The 26,820-nt window shown below is 38.1% G+C and overlaps 1 protein-coding gene across 3 annotated transcripts in view; it reads right to left on the reverse strand.

The window, feature by feature from the left end:
- Nucleotides 1–26,820, reverse strand: part of LOC139980611 (neurofibromin-like) — a 68,043-nt gene that overhangs the window by 38,199 nt on the left and 3,024 nt on the right. Inside the window, exons 3-23 of one of the 3 annotated variants that reach the window (XM_071992372.1) lie at nt 25,314–25,400; nt 23,483–23,673; nt 21,410–21,516; nt 19,956–20,023; nt 18,884–18,959; nt 18,509–18,618; nt 17,579–17,809; nt 16,834–17,025; nt 15,836–15,952; nt 14,757–14,882; nt 13,094–13,296; nt 11,669–11,852; nt 10,920–11,106; nt 9,900–9,973; nt 7,361–7,510; nt 6,950–7,023; nt 6,091–6,138; nt 3,939–4,034; nt 2,820–2,877; nt 2,108–2,221; nt 901–1,046 (exon numbers count right to left, since the gene is read on the reverse strand). In XM_071992372.1, the coding sequence (XP_071848473.1) occupies nt 901–1,046; nt 2,108–2,221; nt 2,820–2,877; nt 3,939–4,034; nt 6,091–6,138; nt 6,950–7,023; nt 7,361–7,510; nt 9,900–9,973; nt 10,920–11,106; nt 11,669–11,852; nt 13,094–13,296; nt 14,757–14,882; nt 15,836–15,952; nt 16,834–17,025; nt 17,579–17,809; nt 18,509–18,618; nt 18,884–18,959; nt 19,956–20,023; nt 21,410–21,516; nt 23,483–23,673; nt 25,314–25,400 (2,639 nt within the window). Of the gene's footprint in view, nt 1–900; nt 1,047–2,107; nt 2,222–2,819; nt 2,878–3,938; nt 4,035–6,090; nt 6,139–6,949; nt 7,024–7,360; nt 7,511–9,899; nt 9,974–10,919; nt 11,107–11,668; nt 11,853–13,093; nt 13,297–14,756; nt 14,883–15,835; nt 15,953–16,833; nt 17,026–17,578; nt 17,810–18,508; nt 18,619–18,883; nt 18,960–19,955; nt 20,024–21,259; nt 21,331–21,409; nt 21,517–23,482; nt 23,674–25,313; nt 25,401–26,820 lie in introns of those variants that run through there. The other 2 variants (XM_071992373.1, XM_071992374.1) reach the window with 2 other exon arrangements.

Below are 26,820 nucleotides of genomic sequence, written 5' to 3' on the forward strand. Positions count from 1 at the left end.
GGTTTCTTTCTGGTTGTTCACTCAGACAACCAGGTCTTACCTTTCGTTCCTACGAAAAGGAAATTTGGTTGATCTGCAAAAATGTATCAAATTAACAGAGAATAACCAATATATAACAATGTAGGTGAAATGTCTAGGTATGGTGAATAGAACACCAGTTTTAGGCCGATGAAACTCCCCTTGGGGCAGATCATAGTCTTACGACTCATTTGTTTTATTTCAGTATCTGAAAAGTGATGGAGGGGACACCAATCTTACCATTCTACATATTTGGGTATATTTAGTTACTATGCAATCTACGGAGGCTCATTTTAGTTGTCTCGACAGAAATTTTGTCATCTCAGATGGTCGGACTAGGGTTAAAGATTTGCCCTGCACTATGAAGTCACCTACAGTGAAAATGCAATGGTAAACTATCTCTTTTCTTTTTTTTCTTTTCTTCAAACAACCATCATCAACCAGACCAGAGAAACATTCATGTTTCATAAAATGTAATTTATTATGCATAAAATATCCCTGGTATTCAAACTTTTTGATCCCCACTTTTCACCTTCCATCATCTTGACAACCCTCCAGTGTTCGATGCAATGGCCTGGGGAACGAGTCTCTGCAGAGTAGGCACCATCCCCACCCCTTCCCCTCTCCCCTATCTTCTTTGAGAAATATTGATCTGATTAAGGACACTCAGTTACAAAATAGTCTAATGTTTTGCAACTTTTGAGGTAATTGATCTTCAAGATTTTTCCAATTCATTCCCACAAAATATAAACAATTTTTTTGCCCACTCTTCCCAATACTTTGTTTTGCCACCCGTGAAAATAATTTGGCGCAACCCTAAAGTTGGTCTGAATACAAGGGCATCTGATAAACAATGATGCTGACACATGTGTTCCCTCCTACCTGACAATAGCTAGAATTAGTTCCTCTATGCTCATGACTCCCAGGTGTTCTGCAGATTCATCCTCCTCCGTGTTATTCTCCAGTATCTGTTTCAACACCTGGATGGCGTGCTCCACAAACATTGTATTCTCATCACTGGCCTGGACCTGAATGTCAACCGGAAGAAACACGGCCGTAAAACAAAGGAGTATTGTTCTGTTTTGACTATTGTCTTCATTATCTTATTATACAATTTTTTTTTTTTTTTGATGTCATGCGATCATAGGATATACTTAAGGTATTTAAAGAGTTTGGAAAGATATATAGGAACTTTCCTCATCACTGGTCTGAACCACGGCCATAAACAAGGAGTATTGTTTTATTTTTAGTGTAGTCTTCATTATCTTATCTTACAATTTATTCTTTATTTTTTTTATTTTTTTTTATTTATGTCATGCGATTATAGGATATACTTTAAGGTATTTAAAGAGTTTGGAAAGATACATAATGTTAATATGACCTGACCTTTCCTTTCCAAACTCACTTGCACCATTCTGCCACATCTGAGAGCTGGGTCTGAGAGCTCAGAATTCTTCAAGTTGTCGGAATGACAACCTTTTAAACACTTTTGGGAAAACTCTGACGTGACAATTAAGTATGGTTATACAATCTCAGATATCTTTAACATCCCAACTATTCTTTTGTTCTGATGGGATGAAATGCCAAATGGTCAACCACTACTCCTAAAAAGCAATACCCATCCTTTAAAAATTTGAAAACTCCCATTCCATTTCCTGCCCTATAATTCATTACAATTAAAGAAGAAAATTCTATTCTGTAGTTTGCTCTGTAAAAAACCTCTCAAAGGGTAAATGAAAAACAAATTTCAGAGAAAAGAAGCAGTCTGCCATATTAACATCAACTTCTTCCAATCTTCTAAAAAACCTGTTAGGTCCACAAATATATCTTGCAATATCTTCATAAATATTTCCATAGGTTTATACAGGAAATAATTAAGTGTTCACATTTGTATAGCATTTATTAGCAATATGATCTCTCTTTCTCATACAATGCTGAAATGCTGCGGTCCAATGCACAGGAAATGCCAAAACTGCTGTGGTCAAATGCACAGGAAATGCCATACAGTTTTGCATTTGCATAGCAATTTGCTTATTTTAACAGAGCAATTTTGCTATGCGATACCGAGAGAGGATTTCCTGATACGTACCTGTAAGTTTGGATCAAAGAACTTATCTACATATTCCTTGAGAAGTTGAAAGAGTTGAGGATACAAGGTAGCGTCCAGTTCTCGACCAATCAGATCCTTAACTGTCTCTCGAATCTGAAATTGAAATATGGAACGACGATGGTGGGTGACAACATGAGAAGGGGGAAAAAAAGGGTGAATTCTTGTCTTATTGTATAAGGACATGCTTTTCGCATGGTAGATGTATGAATGCTTAATGATACTGGGGTGCATATTAACATTGTATCTCCCCACTCACTGAAAATACAGAGGTTCTGTGTACCACAGCTGCTACACTAATTTGTATTTCATAACACTTAAGGCAACTTTTACGTGATTAACTGCATTCCAAAACCAGATAACCTATACCCCGGTTATCATACAACACATTTCAGTATATGGCCATCGTAGAAATGATTCCCTGCAAATGTTCATATATATATCATAAACAAATAAAACATTACTATCATATTTGGAATAACAACAACAACAACAAATGTGGCCAGGCTCCTTTAAAGGAGAACAATAATTTGTATAAACTGGTAACGCTCTGAGAAGACATACAAGAAGGTGATATGAAGTCCCAGTACTAAGGAAGTTGGACTTAATATCTACAATTCCTTTTGGCTGTTTAAATAATGACAAAGGGACCGTTTGCCATTTTAGAGCAAAGAAGGAGAGGAGGTAATTTTACCTGTGCCCCAAAAGCTTCATTACTGCACACTAATAGTTTCAGTAGGAAGCTGAGAAAGCTAAGAGAGATGAGAAAAGAGGAATATGATTCTTCAAATCAATAGTGAAACAATGGCAGTGATACACCACCAAAAAGATTAATAATAATAATAATATTGAGGAGTTATAAAGCGCAGACATATCCATCGATAACGGTGCTTCAAGGCGCATCACAATATTACCCTGGTCAATGAGAACCTGTCAAACATAGAGACAATCCCTCCACATGGTAGCAGCTAAATTGTGCCCAACTGACAGTTTTGATATCTCACAGGTCCCCATTTATACACCTGCAGGGTGAAGAGAGGCAATGGAGATAAAGTGCCTTGCCCAAGGACACAACGTAATGATCTGGCCAGGACTCGAATCTGCAAGCCTTAGATCACAAGTCCACTGCCTTAACCAGTTGACCACAACATTCTCACAAGAATAGATTACAATGAACTTGAAGAAAATAAAATAGAAAATAAAGGCAAACTAGTTTGGAAGCATTAAGTCCTCTTCATACTCCAGTCAAGTTTACTATAGCTACATATACAAGTACAGGCAGTCTTGTCTCGCGCTTTATTGATATCATACTGATTCATACAGCGTGGCTTGTAAAGTAGTGGAACTCAAACCAATGCACGCAAATATAGATATGCCTACAGAGCAAGTTAGTGTGTATTATGTACATAGTTTAATGGAGTCCCTCACTAAGTATCCTTAAAATATCACAATAAACTAAAATAAAGCAAACTATCATCATAATATCCTACTTAAGAAGCTACTACTGCTGAAACCCTTTTTGGATACTTAACGATATCTTTAGAGTCGGGTCTTTGGTGATCGCAAAGTACGGGGAGAAAACCCTGCTCATTTGTAACTGTCGCTTCTTAAATTGGTCGGCAATAGTTGTCGTTGATCTCGGGCTGGCAGTGCAGATAGTTCGTTGAACTTTGAAAGCACCAATCAGAGACCTTCAAAAATGGGTTATGTGAATGTATATGAATGCACCTGGTTTAATCGCCGAAATTATGCTTACTGTATTCATAAACTTGGGAGATTATTATAAATCTCAGGATGAAAAAATTCAACTTACTCCCCAACAGGAAGTTGTTGCTGGTCTTCAGCGCAAGATCCATTCGATGTGAGGGAAACCTGTCTCACAAATGGTTCCCCATCTGGAGAATCAAATCTGACATGAAAAAAAAATTAAATAAAATGTATTTAATGATCGATGGTGAGAACAATGTAACTTCCCATGAAAAGCCATAGGGACTTAAGGGTCAAGTAGGTGAGGCTTTGGTCCATATTTCACTTGAAATTTCTAGCATTTAATCAGTATGCCAAACACACATTCACACACACACAAAGGTGTGTTTTACAATTCAGACTGGGGACCCCATTGTCTTTTCCATTGTTCAAATCCACCTACCTTAACCTGAACAAAATACCCCTTAACAACAGAATTCTTCTGAGGACATGGGGATTTTTTTTCACATGACATCTGAGGACTTGGAATTCATTTGTTCAAGTCCTCACTCAGAATACAAAAACAATTTCACATACACACAGAAAAAGGGAGAAATCCCCCCCCCCCAATCCCTCTCATTTCCAATGGAAAATGTTTTCAAACTAAATTGACATCTTTTGTGAAAGGGACAAAAACTGGCAATAATTTCATGATCACAGTTAATTTTTCAATTTCCCATCACACGTAAAGCCTATGGCATCATACTACAGGAATTGACGACTTCCCATTGTCGATTTTCTGGCAGAACACCCTGTCAAAATGGTTGATAATGGTTTAGACATAATGGCCTCTTCAACTTTAAATCAAACCATTATTTCTTCTTTTTTGGGGGGTCTGTGGTACACATTTTTCTAGATCACATTTAAAAGTGCCCACAAAATAACCACAAACTCTGCATCATCGGGAGAACAATATGCACGGGGGACTTTTTTAAAGTATAACTTCTTATTGTGCTAGGCTTGTGCCGTAGTTGAGGGAATAAAGCCTGTGACGTTACATGCTAAAGGAACCCTAGATTTATGTGAAATGGGTAGAGTACATGGTCAACCACTGAAGCACAGTGTGAACTTTTTTTTCATATAGGAGCAAATCCTACTAGATTTTTGCCTCGGAAATGATATTCCCAACTGGTAACACGAATCCTGCTACTACACAGGCTGTTACAGTAGTTTTACTTAATTTTGTTAAATTTGGTTAAAGTTTGAAATTGAATGAATGAAACAAATAAAAATGAACAGAATATGTGTTAAATAAGTGGAACTGCGATCAAAGCCAATTTAAACCCAAAACCTGCAAAAAAGTACTATTTATACCAAAAATTCAAGTAAGTCAATATTTTAAAAAAAATGCATGCAATAAAATTTAAATAAATCGGAGAGAAACCAGATAAGTTAACTTCCATGGCAGGCAAGAAATAAAATAATCTGTTTCACAAACAGCAGTTAAATATTGATAGCAAGAAAGCAGAGTTTAAAGGTTGGTCAAGCAAACATAATATATATCTTTAGATAATACCCAGGGATATGAATGCATGAATTATTGTTAGTAACTTTTATGAAAAGATGATGGAAGAAATATATATCATTATGTCAGAAAACAAAATTTCATGAAAATTGCACAAAATTGTATCTGTCAATGTCAAGAAAATGAAACATGCAGGACTAATTCTACATTGTTAACAGAATTAATGTGAGTGTTTCAAGCTAAACCATGCAACGATCCATGCCAGGATCATGTCTGTTTGCTTAAGTCATTTACCCAGGCTTTGTGTATTTGTGGTGGGGGTAGGGGTAGGGGGAAGAGGGAGTAGGGACGGGCCTGTGTGTCTTTCCCAATGAAGAGCTTTCTAATGGAATGGCGGGAACTGGTTAATCCGAGTTAGTAAACTCATTTACCCATAATGCTTTGATGATAACGGGAATATGATATATGCGTGGTCGAGACGGATTATGCATTAAATGGAAGAACCATGGATTAAAAATGCCAAATTTATTAGACGGTGGTGGTGGTGTTGATACAAATTGTCGAGCAGCCTTTTGGAAATGATGAAGAAGAATGGTTAATATTATTATGGGTTTATGTATCCCCTATAAAAGTTGATGAATATGCATATATATATATATTGCTTGGTTTATACATGAGGTTTTTTCTGCATGTTTCTTGCTTCTTTGGTATTAAAAAGTGGCTTGAAGTAATTTAAACGAAATGATACTGGTACCTGTTGTGTGAGTGGTTGTAATGATTAGGTCTTTCGACAAAGACTAATCTGAAATTTACAAAATGGGAGGTTAAAACGTTTAAGCACACCTTCTTTAGAGAACTTAAAGAGACAGAAGATGTTAAATTCATAGCGAGAGTACTGTAGCAGCATTTTTTGCAAACAGATTCACTTTTTTAAAAGCGATAACATTCAACATGCTCAAAACGTAACATAAACTTTAGCAGGGAACCTTCAAAGAAAAATAATAATTCAAGTTCAAATTTGCTTTTTTATTGTCACAGGCAAGTAATACGAAAACACAAGGCAATTTGATCTCAAAATATATTTATAAAAAAAATTATAAACAAAATTATCAAAAAAAACATCCACTCCTCTGAATACTTCCTTGCTCGAAAATTTTAATTTCAGCAAATTTATTATTATGATTGTTTTATTAAAATATCTCGGTTCCAAACCAAATCTTAATTTTTGCACAAAGCTGAACAATATATGTAACCATCCACTCACCTAAACGTTTACCTCCCACAAATTTGAGCCTCAATAACCTTATGACATTTTTTTATATGTATATTTCACCACAACAAAGTGCAACTAAACAGCAGAGTTTGAAAAAAAATAGAGCTTTCAAAGAGATATTTTTTCCTCCTCCCTCAATCTGAATCAATTCATGAAAGTCTCCAAGTAAACACAAATACACAATAGAGCAACTTTAATATTATTTGTCCTGTTAATGAATACTAACTCTTTGAAAATACATTTTTTGGTATTATTAATTTTTGTAATTTTTAGAGTTTTTTTTTGATGTCCATAGCTATGGGAAAATAGGAAGGAGAAAAAAAAAGTATATGACCCTTACCTGACTCTGGGGGTATGAGGCTTATACCAGACCCCTCCGAGGGCACACAGAAAACCTGTCATGTTCTGCCAGGTCTGCAATGAAAATGAAAAAGAAACATACATAACTGTATGAAAAAAAATTAAGAAAGCAAAAAACTTCAAAAGGTGCAGATGAAAAAATATTTTACATTTGTTGACTGGGAAGAGATGAATCGTGTGAATCAGGGCTCGAAGGTAAACGAAGATTATCCTTCTCCTGACCTACGCAAACTTCTTTTCTCACGATTGCTGTGCCCCTAACACAATCTCCTATAATACAATGTTACTCACCCCTCAAAATAATATTCAGTTTTGTAACGCCTTATACTACTTTTACTCTTCTCTCCTATCAAAGCAAGTCTTCTTAAATAATGCCCATTCTTTTCCTCACCTCAAACAGTTGTTCCGTTGGTTGCACCGTATAACTAGAACCCCTCCTTCTGATGCTGCCCCTGGTATCCTGGGTGCCATCACATTCCTTGGCCTTCATCATTTGTATCGTGATGGTTTTCATCCAGCGATGGTAGGTCTCCCTCCAAGCCTGGTATAGACAGAGACAGAACCTTGACATTTTTAAATCACGCCCAAACTAGAATGGGGAGTATCCCATATCCACTTGACAAATCGGGTATGAAAGCCTACCAGTGGAGCAAGTATTTGATTTGATTGTATTAATGCTTCCTTGAAACGGCCAGTTCTGCTATGTAAACATTACTTTAGAGCAGGGGTGGGCAACCTACGGTACGCCGGCCACATGCTGCCCGCCAGTGTTTTTTTGCAGACTGTGAGATGTCTCAAGAAAAAGGAAAGGAATCAATCCATTTTATATCATCACAAGAAAAGAGCTAGCTGCTTAGAATTAATTGGCACTAATGATGCTGTCAGGTAGGCCTATTATCCCCATTAATTATCAACTGTACTGTATTGACATAATGTTTCTGTGAATACAGATTAAGTACACACACCTATTGCTTGAAAGTCCTCGGAATCAAAGGTTTGAAATCAACAACAGGTCGTTGGTTAGGTGCGGCCCAGTCAATTTTTCACCCCTAATATCTGGCCCATTCATTTAAAAAGGTTGCCCACCCCTGCTTTAGAGAGTTGACGTCAGTCCTGCTGTTGTCTGAGACACACACTGAGTAATGGTGCTGGGCATAGTGATTCGCATAAGAATACATAGCCAGGAATGTAGCCTAATGTACAGATTTGAACAGAAGGGTCATTCCTTTGATCTCTGCCTGTTGGCCAATTTTTTTGGGCAAAAAGCTAACACCTTAATGATTATGCGATTATTTAGTACAAAATAGTTCAGAATAAGGGATTGGGTTCGGTTGCCTTTTATAATGGGATGGTGCCTTTTGGATCAAAGGAAAAGCCCTCACACACTTTGTCAACAGAGGAACATTGATGAAAGTAATGTGAAGGAATTCGGTGGGAAAAGTAGAGTCTATGATTAACATGAACGGCAGGTAGGTATGTATAACAGATCTGCATATCCTTCTCTTCACTAGATTCAACACCAGACTAATATCCAAAATAGTCTGGCTATTACTAGGGCTACCCTCTTACCTGGCTATTACTAGGGCTACCCTCTTATCTGGCTATTTCTAAGCTAACCTCTTACCTGGCTATTTCTGGGCTACCCTCTTACCTGGCTTATTCTGGGCTACCTGGTTACTTCTGGGCTACCCTCTTACCTGGCTATTACTAGGGCTACCCTCTTACCTGGCTATTACTAGAGCTACCCTCTTATCTGGCTATTTCTAAGCTAACCTCTTACCTGGCTATTTCTGGGCTACCCTCTTACCTGGCTTATTCTGGGCTACCTATTTACCTGGTTACTTCTGGGCTACCCTCTAACCTGGCTATTTCTGGGCTACCCTCTTACCTGGCTTATTCTGGGTTATTCTCTTTACCTGGCTATTTTTGGGCTATCCTCTTACCTGGGTATTTCTGGGCTACCCTCTTACCTGGGTATTTCTGAGCTACCCTCTTAACTTGGCTACTTCTGGGCTACCCTCTTACCTGGCTTTTTCTGGGTTATTCTCTTTACCTGGCTATTTTTGGGCTACCCTCTTACCTGGGTATTTCTGGGCTACCCTCTTAACTTGGCTACTTCTGGGCTACCCTCTTACCTGGCTTTTTCTGGGTTATTCTCTTTACCTGGCTATTTTTGGGCTACCCTCTTACCTGGGTATTTCTGGGCTACCCTCTTACCTGGGTATTTCTGAGCTACCCTCTTAACTTGGCTACTTCTGGGCTACCCTCTTACCTGGCTTTTTCTGGGTTATTCTCTTTACCTGGCTATTTTTGGGCTACCCTCTTACCTGGGTATTTCTGGGCTACCCTCTTACCTGGGTATTTCTGGGCTACCCGCTTAACTTGGCTACTTCTGGGCTACCCTCTTACCTGGCTTTTTCTGGGTTATTCTCTTTACCTGGCTATTTTTGGGCTACCCTCTTACCTGGGTATTTCTGGGCTACCCTCTTAACTTGGCTACTTCTGGGCTACCCTCTTACCTGGCTTTTTCTGGGTTATTCTCTTTACCTGGCTATTTTTGGGCTACCCTCTTACCTGGGTATTTCTGGGCTACCCTCTTACCCGGGTATTTCTGAGCTACCCTCTTAACTTGGCTACTTCTGGGCTACCCTCTTACCTGGCTTTTTCTGGGTTATTCTCTTTACCTGGCTATTTCTGGGCTACCCTCTTACCTGGGTATTTCTGGGCTACCCTCTTAACTTGGCTACTTCTGGGCTACCCTCTTACCTGGCTTTTTCTGGGTTATTCTCTTTACCTGGCTATTTTTGGGCTACCCTCTTACCTGGGTATTTCTGGGCTACCCTCTTACCTGGGTATTTCTGGGCTACCCTCTTAACTTGGCTACTTCTGGGCTACCCTCTTACCTGGCTTTTTCTGGGTTATTCTCTTACCTGGCTATTTCCCTGAGTGACGTACTCTATTTTCCTAAGTAATGAAAAAATTCTTCTTCTCATCGCAGTTTTCTCTGAAAATAGAAAGAAGAAAAGGAAGAAACAGAGCAATAAAAAATTGTCAAAAAATCACTTTCCTTGGTTTGATGAAAACATGGCAAGGTCATTCTTGTACATCTTGTTGATATACATTACAGAGGTTGTGGTTTGCAACAGTTCCATCACACGGAGGAATTCCTGCTAAGGGGGGGGGGGGGTGAGAGGAGGAGCAAAATTGTTTTGGATCCAACCTTTGTTTTACACCCAACATTTACCAACATGGCCATTTACTGGCATATTCACTTGCCCCATCAAATTCCCTTCCCCCTTCCCCTCCATCACAGACATATTCATACACCCTTTGCTTTGTAGTTATGCATGCAAATGATGGAATGTATGAAAAACAATGAATATGATGCATGAAAAAGAATGAATAAATTGAAGGCAACATTATCTATCATATGATACGCAGGGAGACAAAACAAAACATTCAGAGAGTAATATAACTTCCATAAACCATTCTCCTTGCATACGATTCTCTTTCCAACATTTCGAATTTGACGTAGTTAGTATTAAAGCACAGCAGAAAAAAGATATGTGGAATCAACACATGGTAATCTTTAATATGTACACTTGGCAGAGTAGAGGCATGTGGAGGGGGTGGGGTTGGGATAGGGGGGACTAGTCAACTCGTCTGTAAGGTAGGCAAGCAGTTACCCACCATCTCTGAAGGTAAGCGAAGAGGAAGGTATGAGGTACAAGGTAGTTAAGACGCAGAAATTGGTACTAAAGCAAGAGGGCACTTTTTGGCAATGGGATGTTGGGGGTAAACTTAGCTTATTTTCTTTCAAGTGATTATGCTGTGAGATGAAAGGTTGCAATGGAAAAAACCAATATTAACCAAGGACCTTAAGGTTCAAAAATAATCCTGTCTTGAGGATGGATTATAAAGCTACCACAAAGATGTCATCTGGGTTTTACCTTGAGGACCTATCCTGACCAGGTCAGCGATGTCAGAATAGATGGTATAATTTGGAACGACCTGCGTCAGGGCGTAGTCGTCTGCCCCGCAACATATTTCAGCTTCTTCGCAGAGTTGTCCCAGGCAAGTGAGGGCGGTAGATACGGCCTCCTGGTCAGTGCTCCAGATATTCATGAAGAAAACACACTGGAATGAAGAGGTAAAAACAAATTTTTTAAACATTTTTATAAAAACGTAAAGAAAATATGTGTTCTTGTAGCACACTGACCTTTGTTAATTCACCCAGGACATTAAGTTGCACTTCTTATTATTATCTTTATGTCACTGAACTGCTCAAAGAAAAGTTACCCTTACTTTTCTTCCATTTTCACTCAAGTAAATAGTGCAATGCTGCCAACAAATGCTCGTCCCATCCCCCAGAAAGATAGTCGTTAAATCCTTAATACACCTTACATGATGACAACTGTTTGATTTGGTTGTTGTCACCTTTCATTTTGTGTTTTTCCTTAAAAGGTTAACTAGAATATGGGAAGGTCACCCTGTTGAATGTTTATAGGCTGTGTTCTCCAGTTTGATCTTATTCAAAAACAAAAAGCAGGTATTATTATTTCTATTCTAATCCTTTCTGCATGACGTTGTCTTGCAGGTCACCCAAATCCTCCTACATGTGGCCTGGGGTTTTTAAGTCACCACCTGCCCCCCCCCCACTCCCTCAATGCAAGGTGATCATGTTCCTAATCAAACCTACCTCTAGTTTGTTCTGAGCATCCCTAGTGCGTGGAATGTTACTGGCTGCCGTGCTTTGATCTTTGTATTTGTTCAGGAAGCTGTTGCGTAGCGCCAACACCTCGCTCAACCACTTCAAGATATCAGTGGTGTTAGCGATCTGCTGTAGAAGGAGTTTCTGGCCGACTGAGAATAGTATCTGTGAACTGTGGGACAGACAATAGATAAAAGAGTTATTTTTGCTCTCTAAGAGGTCGGAACAAAAATAAGGTTAAAAGGAGAGATTTTTACATGGATCAAAATCGACTCTATGAAGATGATGCCATCAAAAATAATAATACCCAGGGAATATTCAGTTGTCAATGAAACCTACTTCATTAATTTAAAAGATTATGCGCAGCTCAAGGGGCTTTCACATCAAACCCTGAAATATAGAGTGGTTTTTACATTAGTCAAAACTGTTGGGCTTTTACTAGGCTCTGCAGGCCCTCAAATATGGGCTGGTTACTGGCTCAATGCCTGTGGGCTTTGCCATTTCCCGGTAGAAAAAAATAAATAAAAAATTGCACTTTCTGTGGGTATAGACATGAAGAACATAAACACACGGTAAGTCGGTTAACAATCATCAGCCGAGGAATCTGTACGATTTTCGTACTTAACATAAAGCGCTGTGTTACTAACTAATTATAAGCAAATATTGTTGTGCTGCTGGCAAAGGCCTGTACTAATTTATGTGTGCTGTAATTCAAGAAATATGCCATTGAAAACTTGACTTTAGTCCTGTTGATATTTTAAGCACTTGCACTGTTAAGCAAGCATCGAGAATTGTGAAATTTTTTCTAGGCCTGCATTTCGGTACTGGTGTTGTACAAGAGGTCACTTGCACACTTCAAGGCCAATTTGTGCTGAGCATCGACTGATTTGTTTACCGCATGACACGACACCAACTGACTAACCTAAGGTTACTTCCAAACAGTAAATGAATCTATTACAACTTAAAATAAATGTGTAAAATAAGTTGGCCTGACGTTTCGATCCTAGAAGGATCTTCTTCAAAGGCTAAATGACTTAAAATATACAATATAGAATGGAGAAAGATCACCATAGCACAGCTTAGACTTCAAATTAAAGCATCAAATTAAAGCTTAGGTGGGGGGGGTCTATAGACTAAACAACTCATTAAATAAAGTGGGGATCCTGGGATTCATTCTGCAACCAAACTGGTTTAAAGCATTTATCGATGTTTGGTAATAAAAAACAAAATTTAAATTCAGTGTTAAACTTATCATATCCAAATATAGTTATTCTTGGTAACACATGGTGAGTACAAAAGAAAACCGTCCTGGTATTTCACACCCATTTTTTTCTCCCAACCCATTATACTTGTACATGTAATAATCATAATACTAATTTTGAAATGATGACTTTACAATATTCTCTCCCTCACCTGATGTCCCAGAAGGTTGCGATCGGGGCCTCCCTGTTCCATAGTTCCACGTTTTCTGGTTTATGGAGGGTGAGTAAGGCCTCGCTAGCTAACATGGCTACATCGGCGTGGACGTTAGCACCGTCTTGACACATCAGCTGCATCAAGCCTTGAACTACTTGCAGCGTACTCTGTTGTATCTCATGCCCCTGTCTGTCTGGATTCTAGAATCAAAATAATATAAAACTGTTAGCAAACTGCTTATCCACTAGAGAGCCTGTGTAAGAGAATGTGTTAAAGTAAGTTGGCCTGACGTTTCGATCCTAGCAGGATCTACTAGAAGATCCTTCAGGATCAAAACATCAGGCCAACTTACTTTTACACATGGATTCTAGAATGAAAGAAATGTCACATACAGAGCAGTGATGTCTCTGTAGCGGCCTAACAGCTCTGGATGTACGACATCTATACTTACTGTATGCAAAAAAAAAGGTGACAGCCAGCTAAAGCTTAGGCCTAGTCTACATCTAAAGGGATAACCCGATTGGGGTAGCCTTTTTTACACTTGACTGTTTCTTCAAAAATAATGAAGCAATCATTTTCCTATGTAAATGATTCTAGCACATATTTAAATAAGGATAACTCATCTAAAAACCTAAATATTACAAAAAAATTTGTCTTTGTTAAGCTGTAAAAACAAATTACTTATTTCCAGCAGTGTACATTTCAGACAGAGAATAAAAAAATCTTGCCTTACAGTAATTAAAACATGGCGCTAAAATACGTTAAACATATATTTTACAGGTAGAGAAGCAAATGCCATCCTCACATAAACACAGTTTGTAATTCTGCAAAGGAGGTTTCATACATAAACAGCTTCCAATCTAACCGCATCAGTGACAATATAACTTGACCTGAACAACCAGGCATGGATGGACAGATATGAATCCTAAACGACCCAGGAAAAAAATTGTGTGGGTCGACAGTTTTTTTTCAAAGAGAAAGAAAAATTACAAAAAAACATCCAATACAAGAAGAACTTAAATGGTGTTAGGTTGTACTGTGATGAGCCTGGGGTAAAAAGATGTCACGGAAAAATTTCGGTATAGCTCCAGTTTGCGTATGCTACAGTGTGTTAGGATAAAAGTTTTTGTCCACCTGCAGGTTGGATATACATAGGTAATGAAAAACATGAGAACGACGGATCAAATGTTACAACTCTTGTTGTTAGAAATTCACAGAAATTGAGAGGTGTAAATCTCGGAGGTAGAAAAGAAATCACGGATATTCGGCAAATTCGCGGAAAATGCTCATGTCTGGTTGTATCAAAGAGAGTAAAAACTAAACAAAATGCTTTGTTACTGCAAAAGGTCTGTGTAGGTATTACAGATTGGATCAAAGAATGGTATGCTGAAAAACAATATAATAAATCTCGGGCTCATCAGCTCTGGGGGGAGAGTGAAAGGGTAACATTGCTTAGCAAATGCACGGTCAGGAACACAATAAAACATGAGATGTGGAACTGATTAGAGATTAAAGAGAGGATAGCTGCTAAAGAGAGTGACACCTCTACAAGTAGCAGATAGGATCCAAAAATAACCAAAAACACAACATCTTGCAATGCATTAGAAGGCTTCAAAATCTACTACCTATGAATATTGATAGATTTGTTGTTTTCACTTACCACATATAACATAAGTTTTGGATCAGCATGCACCAGCTTGACCAGCCACAGAAGGACGGGGTAGGGAGAGTCTTCACCTGGCTTGTCTCGAGACTTTAACCCGACTTTGTATTTGAAGTTACTCAGCTGTTTGAGGAAAAGAGAAAAGTTGTTGGGGGAAGAACCGTACAAAAGATTATGAAAATAGGCAAATGCAGATCGATATCACACAAAGATTGATTGAATAGGCTGGGTTCTTAAATTATAACCGACATAGAGATATGAATAATGCACAAGGTCATCAGAAGATTAATATAAGACGTAAAATTCAAAATTTATCAATGTATGATGTACATATTTTCATGTGGAAGGATTCCATCTGAGGAAAGATATCTAGGCCTTTGTCAATTCAATTCAAATTAATCTCTCACATTATCACACAGAACAAAACATGACGCAGTACGGTAGAAAAATAACATAATATGAAAGGGCACTAGAAAAAGAGATACTGTTAACAAGGCTGGTGAGTGACTATGAAGGAAAAAATAATACATATAAACAAAAGCAGCAATTGAATGAGAAGATATGAAACCAATATGACACCACCACTGAAAGATGGGATTGACTGCGAGCCACATGTACGTTAGCTGACTGTACAAACATATTACAACTGTGACTCAACTCTTGAGTCATCTATTTCATACATAAAAGCAATATGTTGAATCAAAAGCAAAACTACTCTTCAGACAATATTCTAAGCAGACTTTTCATACAAGGAGAAGTACTCCACAACAACATATATATATAACATTATCTTAGTCTTATTACATAACTAGTCATATTATGTTAGTAAATATGACATTTAATTCACTCGACAAGAATGCACTGGGGTAGTGAAATATAGGGTAAGACAGTAACCAAACAATATTTTGATAAAAAACACGGATTTGGCCATAAGTTTAAAAACCGAAACATCGAGCCTTTCACCATCCTAGACTTAAAGACATCATTGGGGTCCATCATATAAAAGTTGGTTAAATGCTCTCCCTTATTGTTGGAGAAATCAAAACTAGTTTATAAATACAAGATTTACAACTTACTGGGGGGTACTTTGAGGAACCCTGCTGTATATTTTTCGTCATCGTTGCAAACAGATTCCTCAGTTGTTCGGCGGTTGCGTAGAGTTTATCAATCTTCGGCCACCACGGCATGTTATTCTGATTAAAAAAGATGAAGACAGACAGAGATAAAACAATACTGAAGGATGTACCAAAAACAATTGAAGAGGTAATACCTGAAAAGTAACAGCTTTTTGTATCCTTTTTTTGGAAGCAAACTTCTACCAAACGCACTTTGACCAGAAGGCAATAGCATTATTTCTACATATTTATATATATATGCTTGGCAAAGGCACTCACATCATCTGATTACACACTTTATACCTGCTTCTATCTATCCTCCTATGGAGTACTACTGAACACTTGTGAAGCTCCACAAATGTTAAGTTCCACACATATTGAGTTCCACACGTATTGAGTTCCAAAAATATTAAGTTCCACACATATTGAGTTTCCACACATATTAAGTTCCACACATATTGAGTTCCACACATTAAGTTCCCACACATATTACGTTCCACGCATATTGAGTTCCACACATATTGAGTTCCACACATATTAAGTTCCACACATATTGAGTTCCACACATATTGAGTTCCCACACATATTACGTTCCATGCATATTGAGTTCCACACATATTAAGTTCCACACATATTGATTTCCACACATATTAAGTTCCACACATATTGAGTTCCCACACATATTACGTTCCATCACGTTGCAGTGTTTCAGTGTGACATGTCACAGTACGTAACACATTGATAACAAACGATTGTATCAAGTAATTTGTTGAGAAATTTAATTCCTTGCAAGTTTATCGATGAAATGGATCATAACATTGTGTTGCACACTCTGCAGGTTCTGTAACTTAAATAACTACCAAACAAGAGAGGCTGTCCCGTATCAGAGACTCCCTCACATCGTCTTAAAGTTCTCAGGACATGATAAAGATGAAAATCATACAATAAACGGAACTCACCTTTGTGATGATGGTGTGAAGAGCCCGGACTAAGACCACGGCAAAGTATGGAGGGGCATTGGCCGAGAGACAGGTTGCAAAGTGATCGGGGTAACCCGGTCGTAGATGGTAGCAGGCGACTGCAAACTCAATCATCAGGCCCACGTCGCCTTGGAAACGAGACAACGGTTTCAACGGGTTGAAGAGTAAAAGCTGAGGAAAGGGATTGTTGAGTTGATAAACAGACTCCAACATGACTAAACAAAAGCCCAATAATTCATCTTTCCATGTCTAACAGCAAACAAAGATATAATCCAGCGCATTTTGTAACAGAGTTGTATGAATCATGCCATTTTAAGATCAAATTTCGATCAATAAAATCCGAGAATAGTGACTAACCTAATGACTTGATGAGAATAATGACTTAAAAGCAGATTTTGATAGGCAGATCAGGCTAAATTGAGATACACTCAGCTACAGAAGTGAAAGTACCTTAGTCCTGGGTTAAGGATTCCTGTTTCTAACTTTCTAAAAAGCATCAGACCTTTCTTCAGGTATATAAAACATTCATTATGATGATACAGCGAATAATCTTAACTGCATAGTTAACGATCCTGTCTTTTTCTACCGAGAAACATTACCATGGAAACACAACCATAGGATTGACAAATATATTCTCCAGAACCAACATCTACCCATCTTCCAAAATTTTACCATCAATCAATAAATAAAGAGACGAATAGAAACTTGGGAGTACGGGACGTACCTTGAGATCCGTCAACATCGAGAAAGCGATTTCGTAAAGCTTTGAATCGGTCTTCTCCTTGACGTAGGAAGCGGCTTTGCAGAGCTTGACGCACGCCACAACAGCGCCCTCTGTCAGTTGTTTGTTGCCACTCGTCGCGCAGAGCCATTTGCGTAAACTATCGAGGAAGAGCTTCTGCAGTGGTGGTTGCTGTGTTGCTGGATTTGGTTTCACAATTTTGTTCAACAGTAACTAAAATCAGAGCAGAAAAAAATTTCACTATTTATACTGAAAAAATGTCGACTTTCAAATATAGTTTTTCTTGGTGACACGGCCCGAGTACAAAAGAAACTGTCCTGGTATTCACAATCTTTTTTTTCTCCCAACCCATTATACTTATACATGTAATAATCATCATAAAATAATGTTGAAATGATGACTTTCCAATGTGAGTGCTATTCATCGATTTGTTGTCAAATGTTGAATTGATGAGATTTATCATTATACCTGATCAAATTTATCATTTTGCCGCAAATTGTCAGTCGCTAACATTTGATTAAATAATCACTTTGTATCACCATTTTGAACTTCAAACTAATTAGATTTTAAGAAATTTTTTCATTTCATTGCAACTTGTAATACATTCACTGAACAATTAACAATCTCGATGGAACCTTAAGGTTTCTGTAGAGGACCAAATTAAAAACATGAATTACTTCCTCATCAATATTCATATGGATCATAAAAATCTAGACCAGTGTTTTTTATATTTTGACCGACAGGAAACTAACTTTTTTGAGTAACACTTGCGAATGATTTAGTAATGATTGCCGACCAAATTCAAGCTGCTCTAAATCCAACATGCCGATTTCTTTTAACGTCTTCCAGTGAGATATATAAACTTGTATTTCATTACCGATGAAGTTTCTTGTCTGTTTGCGACAAACTTACCGGACAGAGTACCAGCAGCATGACTTGCAGAAGCCAGACAGAACTTTTCTTTTTGTGTGACTGCATCTCAGGGTGGGTATCAGCTAGTTGGAATAACCTGTCACAACAACCTAAGCATTGAAACAAGAATAAATATTTGTAACTAACTACAGCTTTCAAAAAGTTTGCAGTGTTCTGAATGAGTCAGATAATTCAATATGATTGGGAGGTCAGTGTGCAAAACAATACCTAAAAAATATATATATTTCTTCCCCTCAGAGCAAGAATTTCCTGAAATAGCGTTTATTATACTGCACACCCATTTCAAACGATTTCCCACCTGATATCCTTAAATATTAATCTAAATTTCACACATTCTCACACGATAATACTCACTCTTTATTTCTACATTTCCATTCTGTTCCAGTTTCACGAGTTCGTCGGGGTAATTGTCCATCCAATTCCATATCGCCTGCAAGAGGACGTAAAGGAGAAAATATATGAAATGGGATGAAGGACAGAGAACCACAATGGGCAAGGCTCTATTCATTTGAGAACAACAACAACCCACTGGTGTGGGTACAGAGATCAACCCTAACTACAGAACGCACCTAATGACAGGAAAATTTGCAATCTGAGCCAACTGTTGGTTTCACATAGGAAAGGTATCCTGCTTCTAGGATATATCAGATCAAATTACGATCACTTGAATATATAAATATAAAAGATTGTTATATAGCACACACTGGTATTCAAAGTTGGGGTCGCGACCCTTTCTCCAAGTGTCAACAAAAAATATTTGGAAGGAAGCCAAAAAAAAAATTTTGGGAGTAAGTAAAATTACCAATATTTGTAGGGATAAAAGTGGAAGCATATTTTTACATAAATTCCTTCCAAATGCTCCAGAATATCATCATTTTTCAAAATGGGAGGGGTAACTCCTCCTTCCCAGAGACCCCTCGGCCAGGTCACAATATCCACCACTGGTGGGTGCAAATTTGGGTCACAAAGACAAAAAAGGTTTGGCACCAGGGATATAGTGGATGATGCTACTTCAAAGAACATGGAACTTTAGTACTCAGATTTGGATATATGGTAGAAAGAGCACGATTGTTGTGTAAAGACAGGTAAGCAAGTAAGACTGAAGATGTAGGTACACAAAAATCAGATGCAAAATGGGCAGATCGGAGACTGTGAATCCGTTTCTACCGAAACCAGTCATCCTATTAAAACCCTGTTGTTTAACGGATTTCGTATCAAACAGAATACGCTGTTATCATAACGAGGTGATTATTTTCCATTCCGAAAATGGAAATTAAAAATAAATGACACGGACCAAGCAAATGTTTTCTAAAAACTTTTGTGAATCAAATGGTCAGAGATAAAAAAATTGTCCTTGAGATATACAGGGGATGCAAGATTTGTTTATGACCAAAAAAGGTGGAGAAAGATCAACAAAAAGACTTACCTTTTCCAGACTGACTGCTAGTGTGGACATGGAATTCTTCTTCAGCATGAAAAACTTTGGTATTGTTTCTGAAAGACAATAGAAAACAACCTCATCTTTTATCCCAAATTGGAGGCTTTGTCTAGAAGGAAGTATCGTGGTAACTAGTCTTCTTGCATTTTTTATTGTTTTTTTTTTACATCCCCTGATATATTTTGTCAAACAATCCATGAATATCTTAACTTTGAAGTGTGATGCAGTATACACACAGCATAAACAGTACTTCATTTTAATAAAAAAATTTTTTTTAACTGATATTAGAATTTATCCGTTAAAATGCTGTTTGGCAAAACATACAACAGGCTAAACAATAGACTAGTTGATTGTACACAAAGGGATGTTGTTTGTTGTCTCGTTGGAAGCAATGAAAAACTTTGGCTTCCACTTCAACTGGCATCTACCTGAAGGAAATAGCATCTCCCTGGTATGGAGAGAGGTTTTCACATTCAGCAATAGAAGCTGAGGCTGTCAACCCTCCTTCCCCAAGCCTGGCAGACAGCCAAGCTAGGAAGTGAGAGACACCCACCAACCGAAGGCTTATTTTAGACCCGAGGCAACATTTAACACCGATACTTATGGTGATTGTATACATTCAGTAGAGAAGTTAAACCTGTTTACATATTCGTTTCCTGTGCATCCCCATAAACTAGTTTTTTTGGTTTATAAGACATTCTTCTTAGACATTCTTTTTTCACTCCTGTTCCTTTGTCTTCTTCAGGAAGTGTTCCATTATCAACTTAACTAAGCCCTCACACATCCTGCAACACTTCCTCTTCACAAGTGTATTTACATTATCTAATTATCTTTACAAACATTCCGTTTGTCGTGAAGAAGAACCAGCGTCGCCGCAGATGGGTTCTAGAGTGGAGACGATTAAATTATACCAGGATATGAATACCTTCATAGAAACGGCCAGAAAAACAAAAGCAGAAACTTAAAGGCAGCCCAAAAGCACCCAGACAAAATTTTCTGAGATGGTTTGTCTATATATTTGCCACATTTTATTGGTCCTGCAAATTGCACATTTCCATGACATTATCATAGAAGAATTTTAGGTGGAAATTCTCCTCAGCTCTGGCATCATTTTGAAAGAGAGAGAGAGTAAGCTGATCATAGACTTAAACGGAATAATGATTCGAAGCAAACCGGTCTGATCTTATTTGTGACTATAAATAAGAACTGGTGGCAGGCTCATCCCTACCTACCCCTACCCCTCCACCTCTAAGCACAGTAACCCCATCGGAGGAAGCTTTTATAAGACCTACCATTGAGAAGTTTGATCAACCGTTCCAGGTTAACACTGATGTGTTGTATCAGCTCTATATCTTTCTCGTCGCAGGCTCATCGCTACCTACCCCTACCCCACCACCTACAAGCACAGTAACCCCATCAGAGGAAGCTTTTATAAGACCTACCATTGAGAAGTTTGATCAACCGTTCCAGGTTGACATTGATGTGTTGTATCAGCTCTATATCACTCTCATCGCAGGCTTCGTCGCTAGTTTTTGTCAAACTCTCCAAACTAAAGTGGAAAACATTCAAATCATTACGATTTCGACAATGTCAAAATGAAGGTTAGTTCTTCGCATTCAACTACACTATAAAGCATAATTGTATGTTACGTAAATACTTCATGGATGATTAACTGCAAAAATTATGAAATGCATGACAGTTTCGTATTGTCTCCATACGAGTGGTTACATATGATGCGACCTTAAGATTGCCAGACGATTTTATAACTGCAACATTATGAATGGACTTAGGGACAGGTAGCTAAATTATATATTTATGCAAAAAGGGAAGGCCAGATTTTTTCAGTTTTTGTCAACTTCCCACCCCCACCCTCCCCCCAACTTAACTAAAATATGAACAATGTTCAAAACAAAAAGGAATGTCTCCACAAGATATATTCTAGTCATCTCAAAATGAAATCCAAAAGATGGAAGACCATCTGCCAGTTAAGAAATATACCGTACAAAGTATGCAAATATTCAATGAGATGTTTTCACCATTCTGCTGCATATGTGTTTACGATGACTTTAAACCCACACAGCCCGGCTGAACTTGATCAGACTGAACCCCACAGTCATAACACAAAAAGTCACGGACAGTCGGACAGTATGTGTGTGTGTGCTTGCGACTCGGCGACTAATTAAAAAAAAAAAAACTAGGCCACGACAGTCGACTTGAATCAGGCCGTACTCTTCGGGCAGTCAGTGTGTGGCAGTTTTAACAAGAAAAATTGTTTACATCTCCAGCGTTACAGGGTTCACTACGTAACTCCTAATTATTATTGCCAACATCCAACAATTTATCGTGCCACGTCTCTGAGACTGGCATTCACTTCATCGCTCAAGTGCAGCGTCTTTTCCATTCGTGTGTGACGTGATACCACGAGCGTTTCAAGTTTGCCCTTGAACTCGGTTACAAATGTGAATGGGCTGCTGAATCCTTAACTACAACGAGAAGTGCGACAAATGAGCCAAGGTTTTTATAACATACTTAGTTGTGTTCTTTATGCACCAGATGTACCTGGAGATTGAGTCACGTCTCGAGACACTGTGCGTGCAAGTTTTCCACTTGGTTTTATGTCTGTTTGCCTCAAATGACCTACGACCCTCTCTCCACAGGCTAGGGATTCTTTTTAAATAATTATTCATGAGGTATCCTCACAATGAGAACCATCCTAATTTCCCCACTTGAGACTTTGAATATCTAAGGTATTGATATCTTGACCCCTGCTGCTCTCAAGTAACCTTTATTAAACTCTACAGTAGGATTCCTGCACTTTAAGATTGCCCCTCCTGAAATATCAAGTTCACATGATTTTCAAACTTTGACCTCAAATGGCCTTTGACCGTCACCAAGAACAACAGGCATCGTCAACTGAATATAGGGATGCAACTTACATGAATATCGATAAAGTATCCATAAAGTATGAATATCAACCAAAGCTTCCCTAATTAAGATATCACGATTACAAGGCCTTCAACTTTTGACCTATACTGACCCCAAATGACATTTGACCTCAACTAAAAGCAATAGGCTTCATCTACTAACAATAAGGCATCCATACGCCAACTACGAGATCAATCCAGTTTTTCCTTTCTTGAGATATTGTGTTTACAATGTTTTCACATTTCGACCGCTACTAACTTCAAATGACCTTTGACCTTAATGACGACCAACAGGCTTCTTGAAACTCAATATGGGACATCATGGGAAAGAAATGTGATCGATGCATGTTTCCCTTCTTGACACCCTGTTTACGAAGCAAAGCACCACCCACACATGCCCAAACACACACCCACACAGGTACATAAACATTGATGCCAATAAGATTTGCAAAGGTTACGATTTCATCTCATGCCCAAAAGGAAGATGTTGAACCGGAGCGTTGATGTGAGCACCAGCATTAAAACTGTGACGTAATTATTACGACACTGACTAGGTGGACTGTTATATACTTTAAACCTTTTACGACGTACCAGGCTGATATCCTGCTGAAGACCGCATTGAAATTGTTAAGACTGAGAGCATAGAGGACTCTGGCTGCCGAAGTCTTGAGTTGTGAGATCAACAGATGATCGCAAGAATCGTAGTTCAAGAGGAGGCAGAGCTGTGGGAGGAGCGTCTTCACCAGCATGGTCTCGTCCGACCTTGTGGTGTCCTTTGGTTGCTGTAATATGTAGCAAGAAAGACAGTAGTTCCTTGTTTTATATATATCTACATGTACACATATATATGTTCCATATATGTATATGTTCATCGGTCATACATTATATTTTACTCTTTCTTTCTGTTTTTGCTACTATTACCACATTGTATGACTTACACGACATATAACTGCATGCACGGAATGTATAGAAAAGTCAAATTGTGAGTATATATTACTGTAAACTTGAAAGTAGACAAATTTAATCAAAAGAGACCGTCTTTAAAACTAAGGAATTACGAACGTTGACAAATAACAGACGACTGGGACTTGAAACTCGAGCACAAAGTGACATCATCAATAGAAGTTTTCATCTTAACCCTTCGAGATTAACATCCCCCCCCCCCCCCTCCGTACTTAAGTAAGTTACTGGGCCGATACTCCATGATCAAACATTGCTGAGAAGACTAAGCAACTGCGATGCTATAGGTATTGAGTTAAGATTGGGCCATAGCAAAACTATAAATCACTTATGATATTTAAAAAAAAAAAAAATCAAACTTTCTTATTGGATTGACAAGATGGCTACATCATCTTAATGAATGTAAATTTTATTTTATACTGTAGAAGCCCTAGCGAATTTGGCTGCCCTTCTTTTTTTCTCCCTTTTTAATTTTTAGTCCAAACATAGCTTTTAACTGGCCTTATGGAAGGCCACACAGAGGTCATGTCCTTTTAAGGTCTTACTTTACAGCCCTCATTTGCAGAGTGTAAACAGTACTCTGAAATGTATGCTGGCAGTGGGCCAAAAGTGATATGGATTATCAAAAAAAAAAAACAGTGAACAAACAGTACAGTATATATACAGTATGGCTTAGACTGCTATAGTGGCATGAAGTAATGATAACAGTACAGTAGAGTGTAAACATTAACCCCTGTGTAGTAGGTCTGTGATATTTATTGATTTTATTTGAACAAGAATTCTTTTATCATTAAATATAGTTTTGGAAACAACCATTTTCTGAGTTTTGTTACAGTATAAATGGCACAGATCAGACATGTTTGAACCCTTTTAAACAGAAACCTGTTGCTTTTTTTTTTTACTTCTCAGCATTGACCCATGTCAATGCTAGACTTAACTATCACACTCTCAAACAGCAGGACAAAAAGGTTTGACAGTTTATCCACTCCCTGCATTTTAACTTCAGAAGCAGAAACAATTTGCATAAGTAACATGGAGTTTATTATAGGGTCGTTTGTTTATTGTCCCTGGCAGATATGCTAGAAATTTTAATAACTGGTCACTCATGTCAATTCAACTGAACATCGGAAGATACTGTAGCTGTAAATGTAGCAGGAATGCTAGGCTGTCTGCTTCACAAGCGACCATTTAGTGGAAAGTCACCCATACCGACGAAGAAAGTTTGCGGGAATTTCAGCAAGGTTTCCCAACTATGAGAAACTTGAAGAAACTACTTTTGAAAACGGTTGAAATGTTAAGCTGGCTAAGCTCTTGGGGGAGGGAGGGGGGGGGCGGGAGAACAGACATTCTCTGACCACATTTGGTCTTGGTTATGAAGATTCATAGAGAACATTAATGAGATAACACCTTACACGACATCGTCGAATCACACTGAAGATAATATCAATGAGTACAAGCTTACCGCTGCGAGACATTTCTCAAGAGTATCTAGAATGATGAGTTGTGATTGATAAAGGCTCTTTTCATTTTCTCCACTGGTCAATGGCTTCTGCAGAAGAAAACAATTGAAAATGGACATTAGTTCTGAAAAAAAAACCTAGGACATGTTGCTTCAATAGTACTGGACTATAGTTACTGGATTTGGTTCAAAAAGGATTGTGACGTTGAAGAAAACCGAAAATTCTCAAATGATATTTTTTGTTCTTTTTAAGCCACAGAACAATAATTTCCACATGACCAAAAACATTACTTGCAATACTGTAGCTTAGAACTGTAAGAATAATTTTAATGGAAAGATTAGTTCCGACACAAACCTAGAACGTATAAACAGCTAAGAATGTTACTTTTAATGCCAGTGGATGTTGCTGTTTGCCAGTAGATAATGAAAACCACTGGCATTTTTCTTTGATTAAAAGAGACATGTACAGGCTTTGGTATTAATTCAAGGCAAATACCCTGTGGTAATTTGATAAGCTAAGAAGACCAACTGCAGAGAAACTAATCTGTTTTAATTGAAATCTGCACAAAAAGAAATGGGTTCATACGTACTAAAAGTACCTCACACACAAGTGTAGCCAGGACAGTTGCATGTCTCAAAAAAAAAGCCTTTACATACAGAAATATTTTCCTATCGTCTCTAAAAAAAAAAAAAATCTGACTACCAATGTGTAATTCAACAATTACCAGACCATCAGTGCCCACCCGATGATCATGAGTGGATGGCTGGTATAACAGCATGAAGCACCCTTTCTGAGATAACGTTGATAATCCATTTCAATGCTATATCAAACTCCTGTACATAACTATGTAAGCCATTGGCCTGATATTTTAGCACCAAACCGTGCAGCAGTGTGAAGTCGACAGTTATGCAAGCTTCATTTTGCATTTTAATGAGGTCAGTGGAAGTATGACAAGTGTCTGATTGACAAAATGTTGGGAATTGAATTGGATCTGTTACTGTAGTTTATTCTCTGATTAATTAGCATGATCCATATCATAAGAACATACAGCATAACGACTTAACTTGATCAATTGCAAGCTGATTTTGCATATCATTTTCTGGTTCTTTTACAAGACATTACGGACCAAATGCAGACCTTTTTGTGCTTTTGGATGTTTACCGTTTTTCTACTGCATATTATTGTATACATGTATGTTGTATTGAGGGCTCCTCTGGGAAGCAGGAGCAGGACTACCCTCGTAAAAGATGACAATAATGAAAAATTAATAGTCATAATCAGGGTTATAGCTAGGAGATTGTGAGTGCTGGTTAAATAAATTTGCGAAGCGTAGCGAGCGAAGCTCTCGCATCTCACGGCCGGGGGTCCAGGGGCCCGCTTAAGGGCCCCTGGTGGGGTCCAGGGCAACGCCCCGGTGGGGGTCGAGGGTATTTTGGTAAATAACAGAAAAAGGTGACGTTATTATCATGTTTTACGGCAAGGGAAAGAAAAATTTGTTACTTTTGTTGT

This window comes from Apostichopus japonicus, chromosome 15 (genome assembly GCF_037975245.1).
Source record: "Apostichopus japonicus isolate 1M-3 chromosome 15, ASM3797524v1, whole genome shotgun sequence".
Classification (NCBI taxonomy): domain Eukaryota; kingdom Metazoa; phylum Echinodermata; class Holothuroidea; order Aspidochirotida; family Stichopodidae; genus Apostichopus; species Apostichopus japonicus.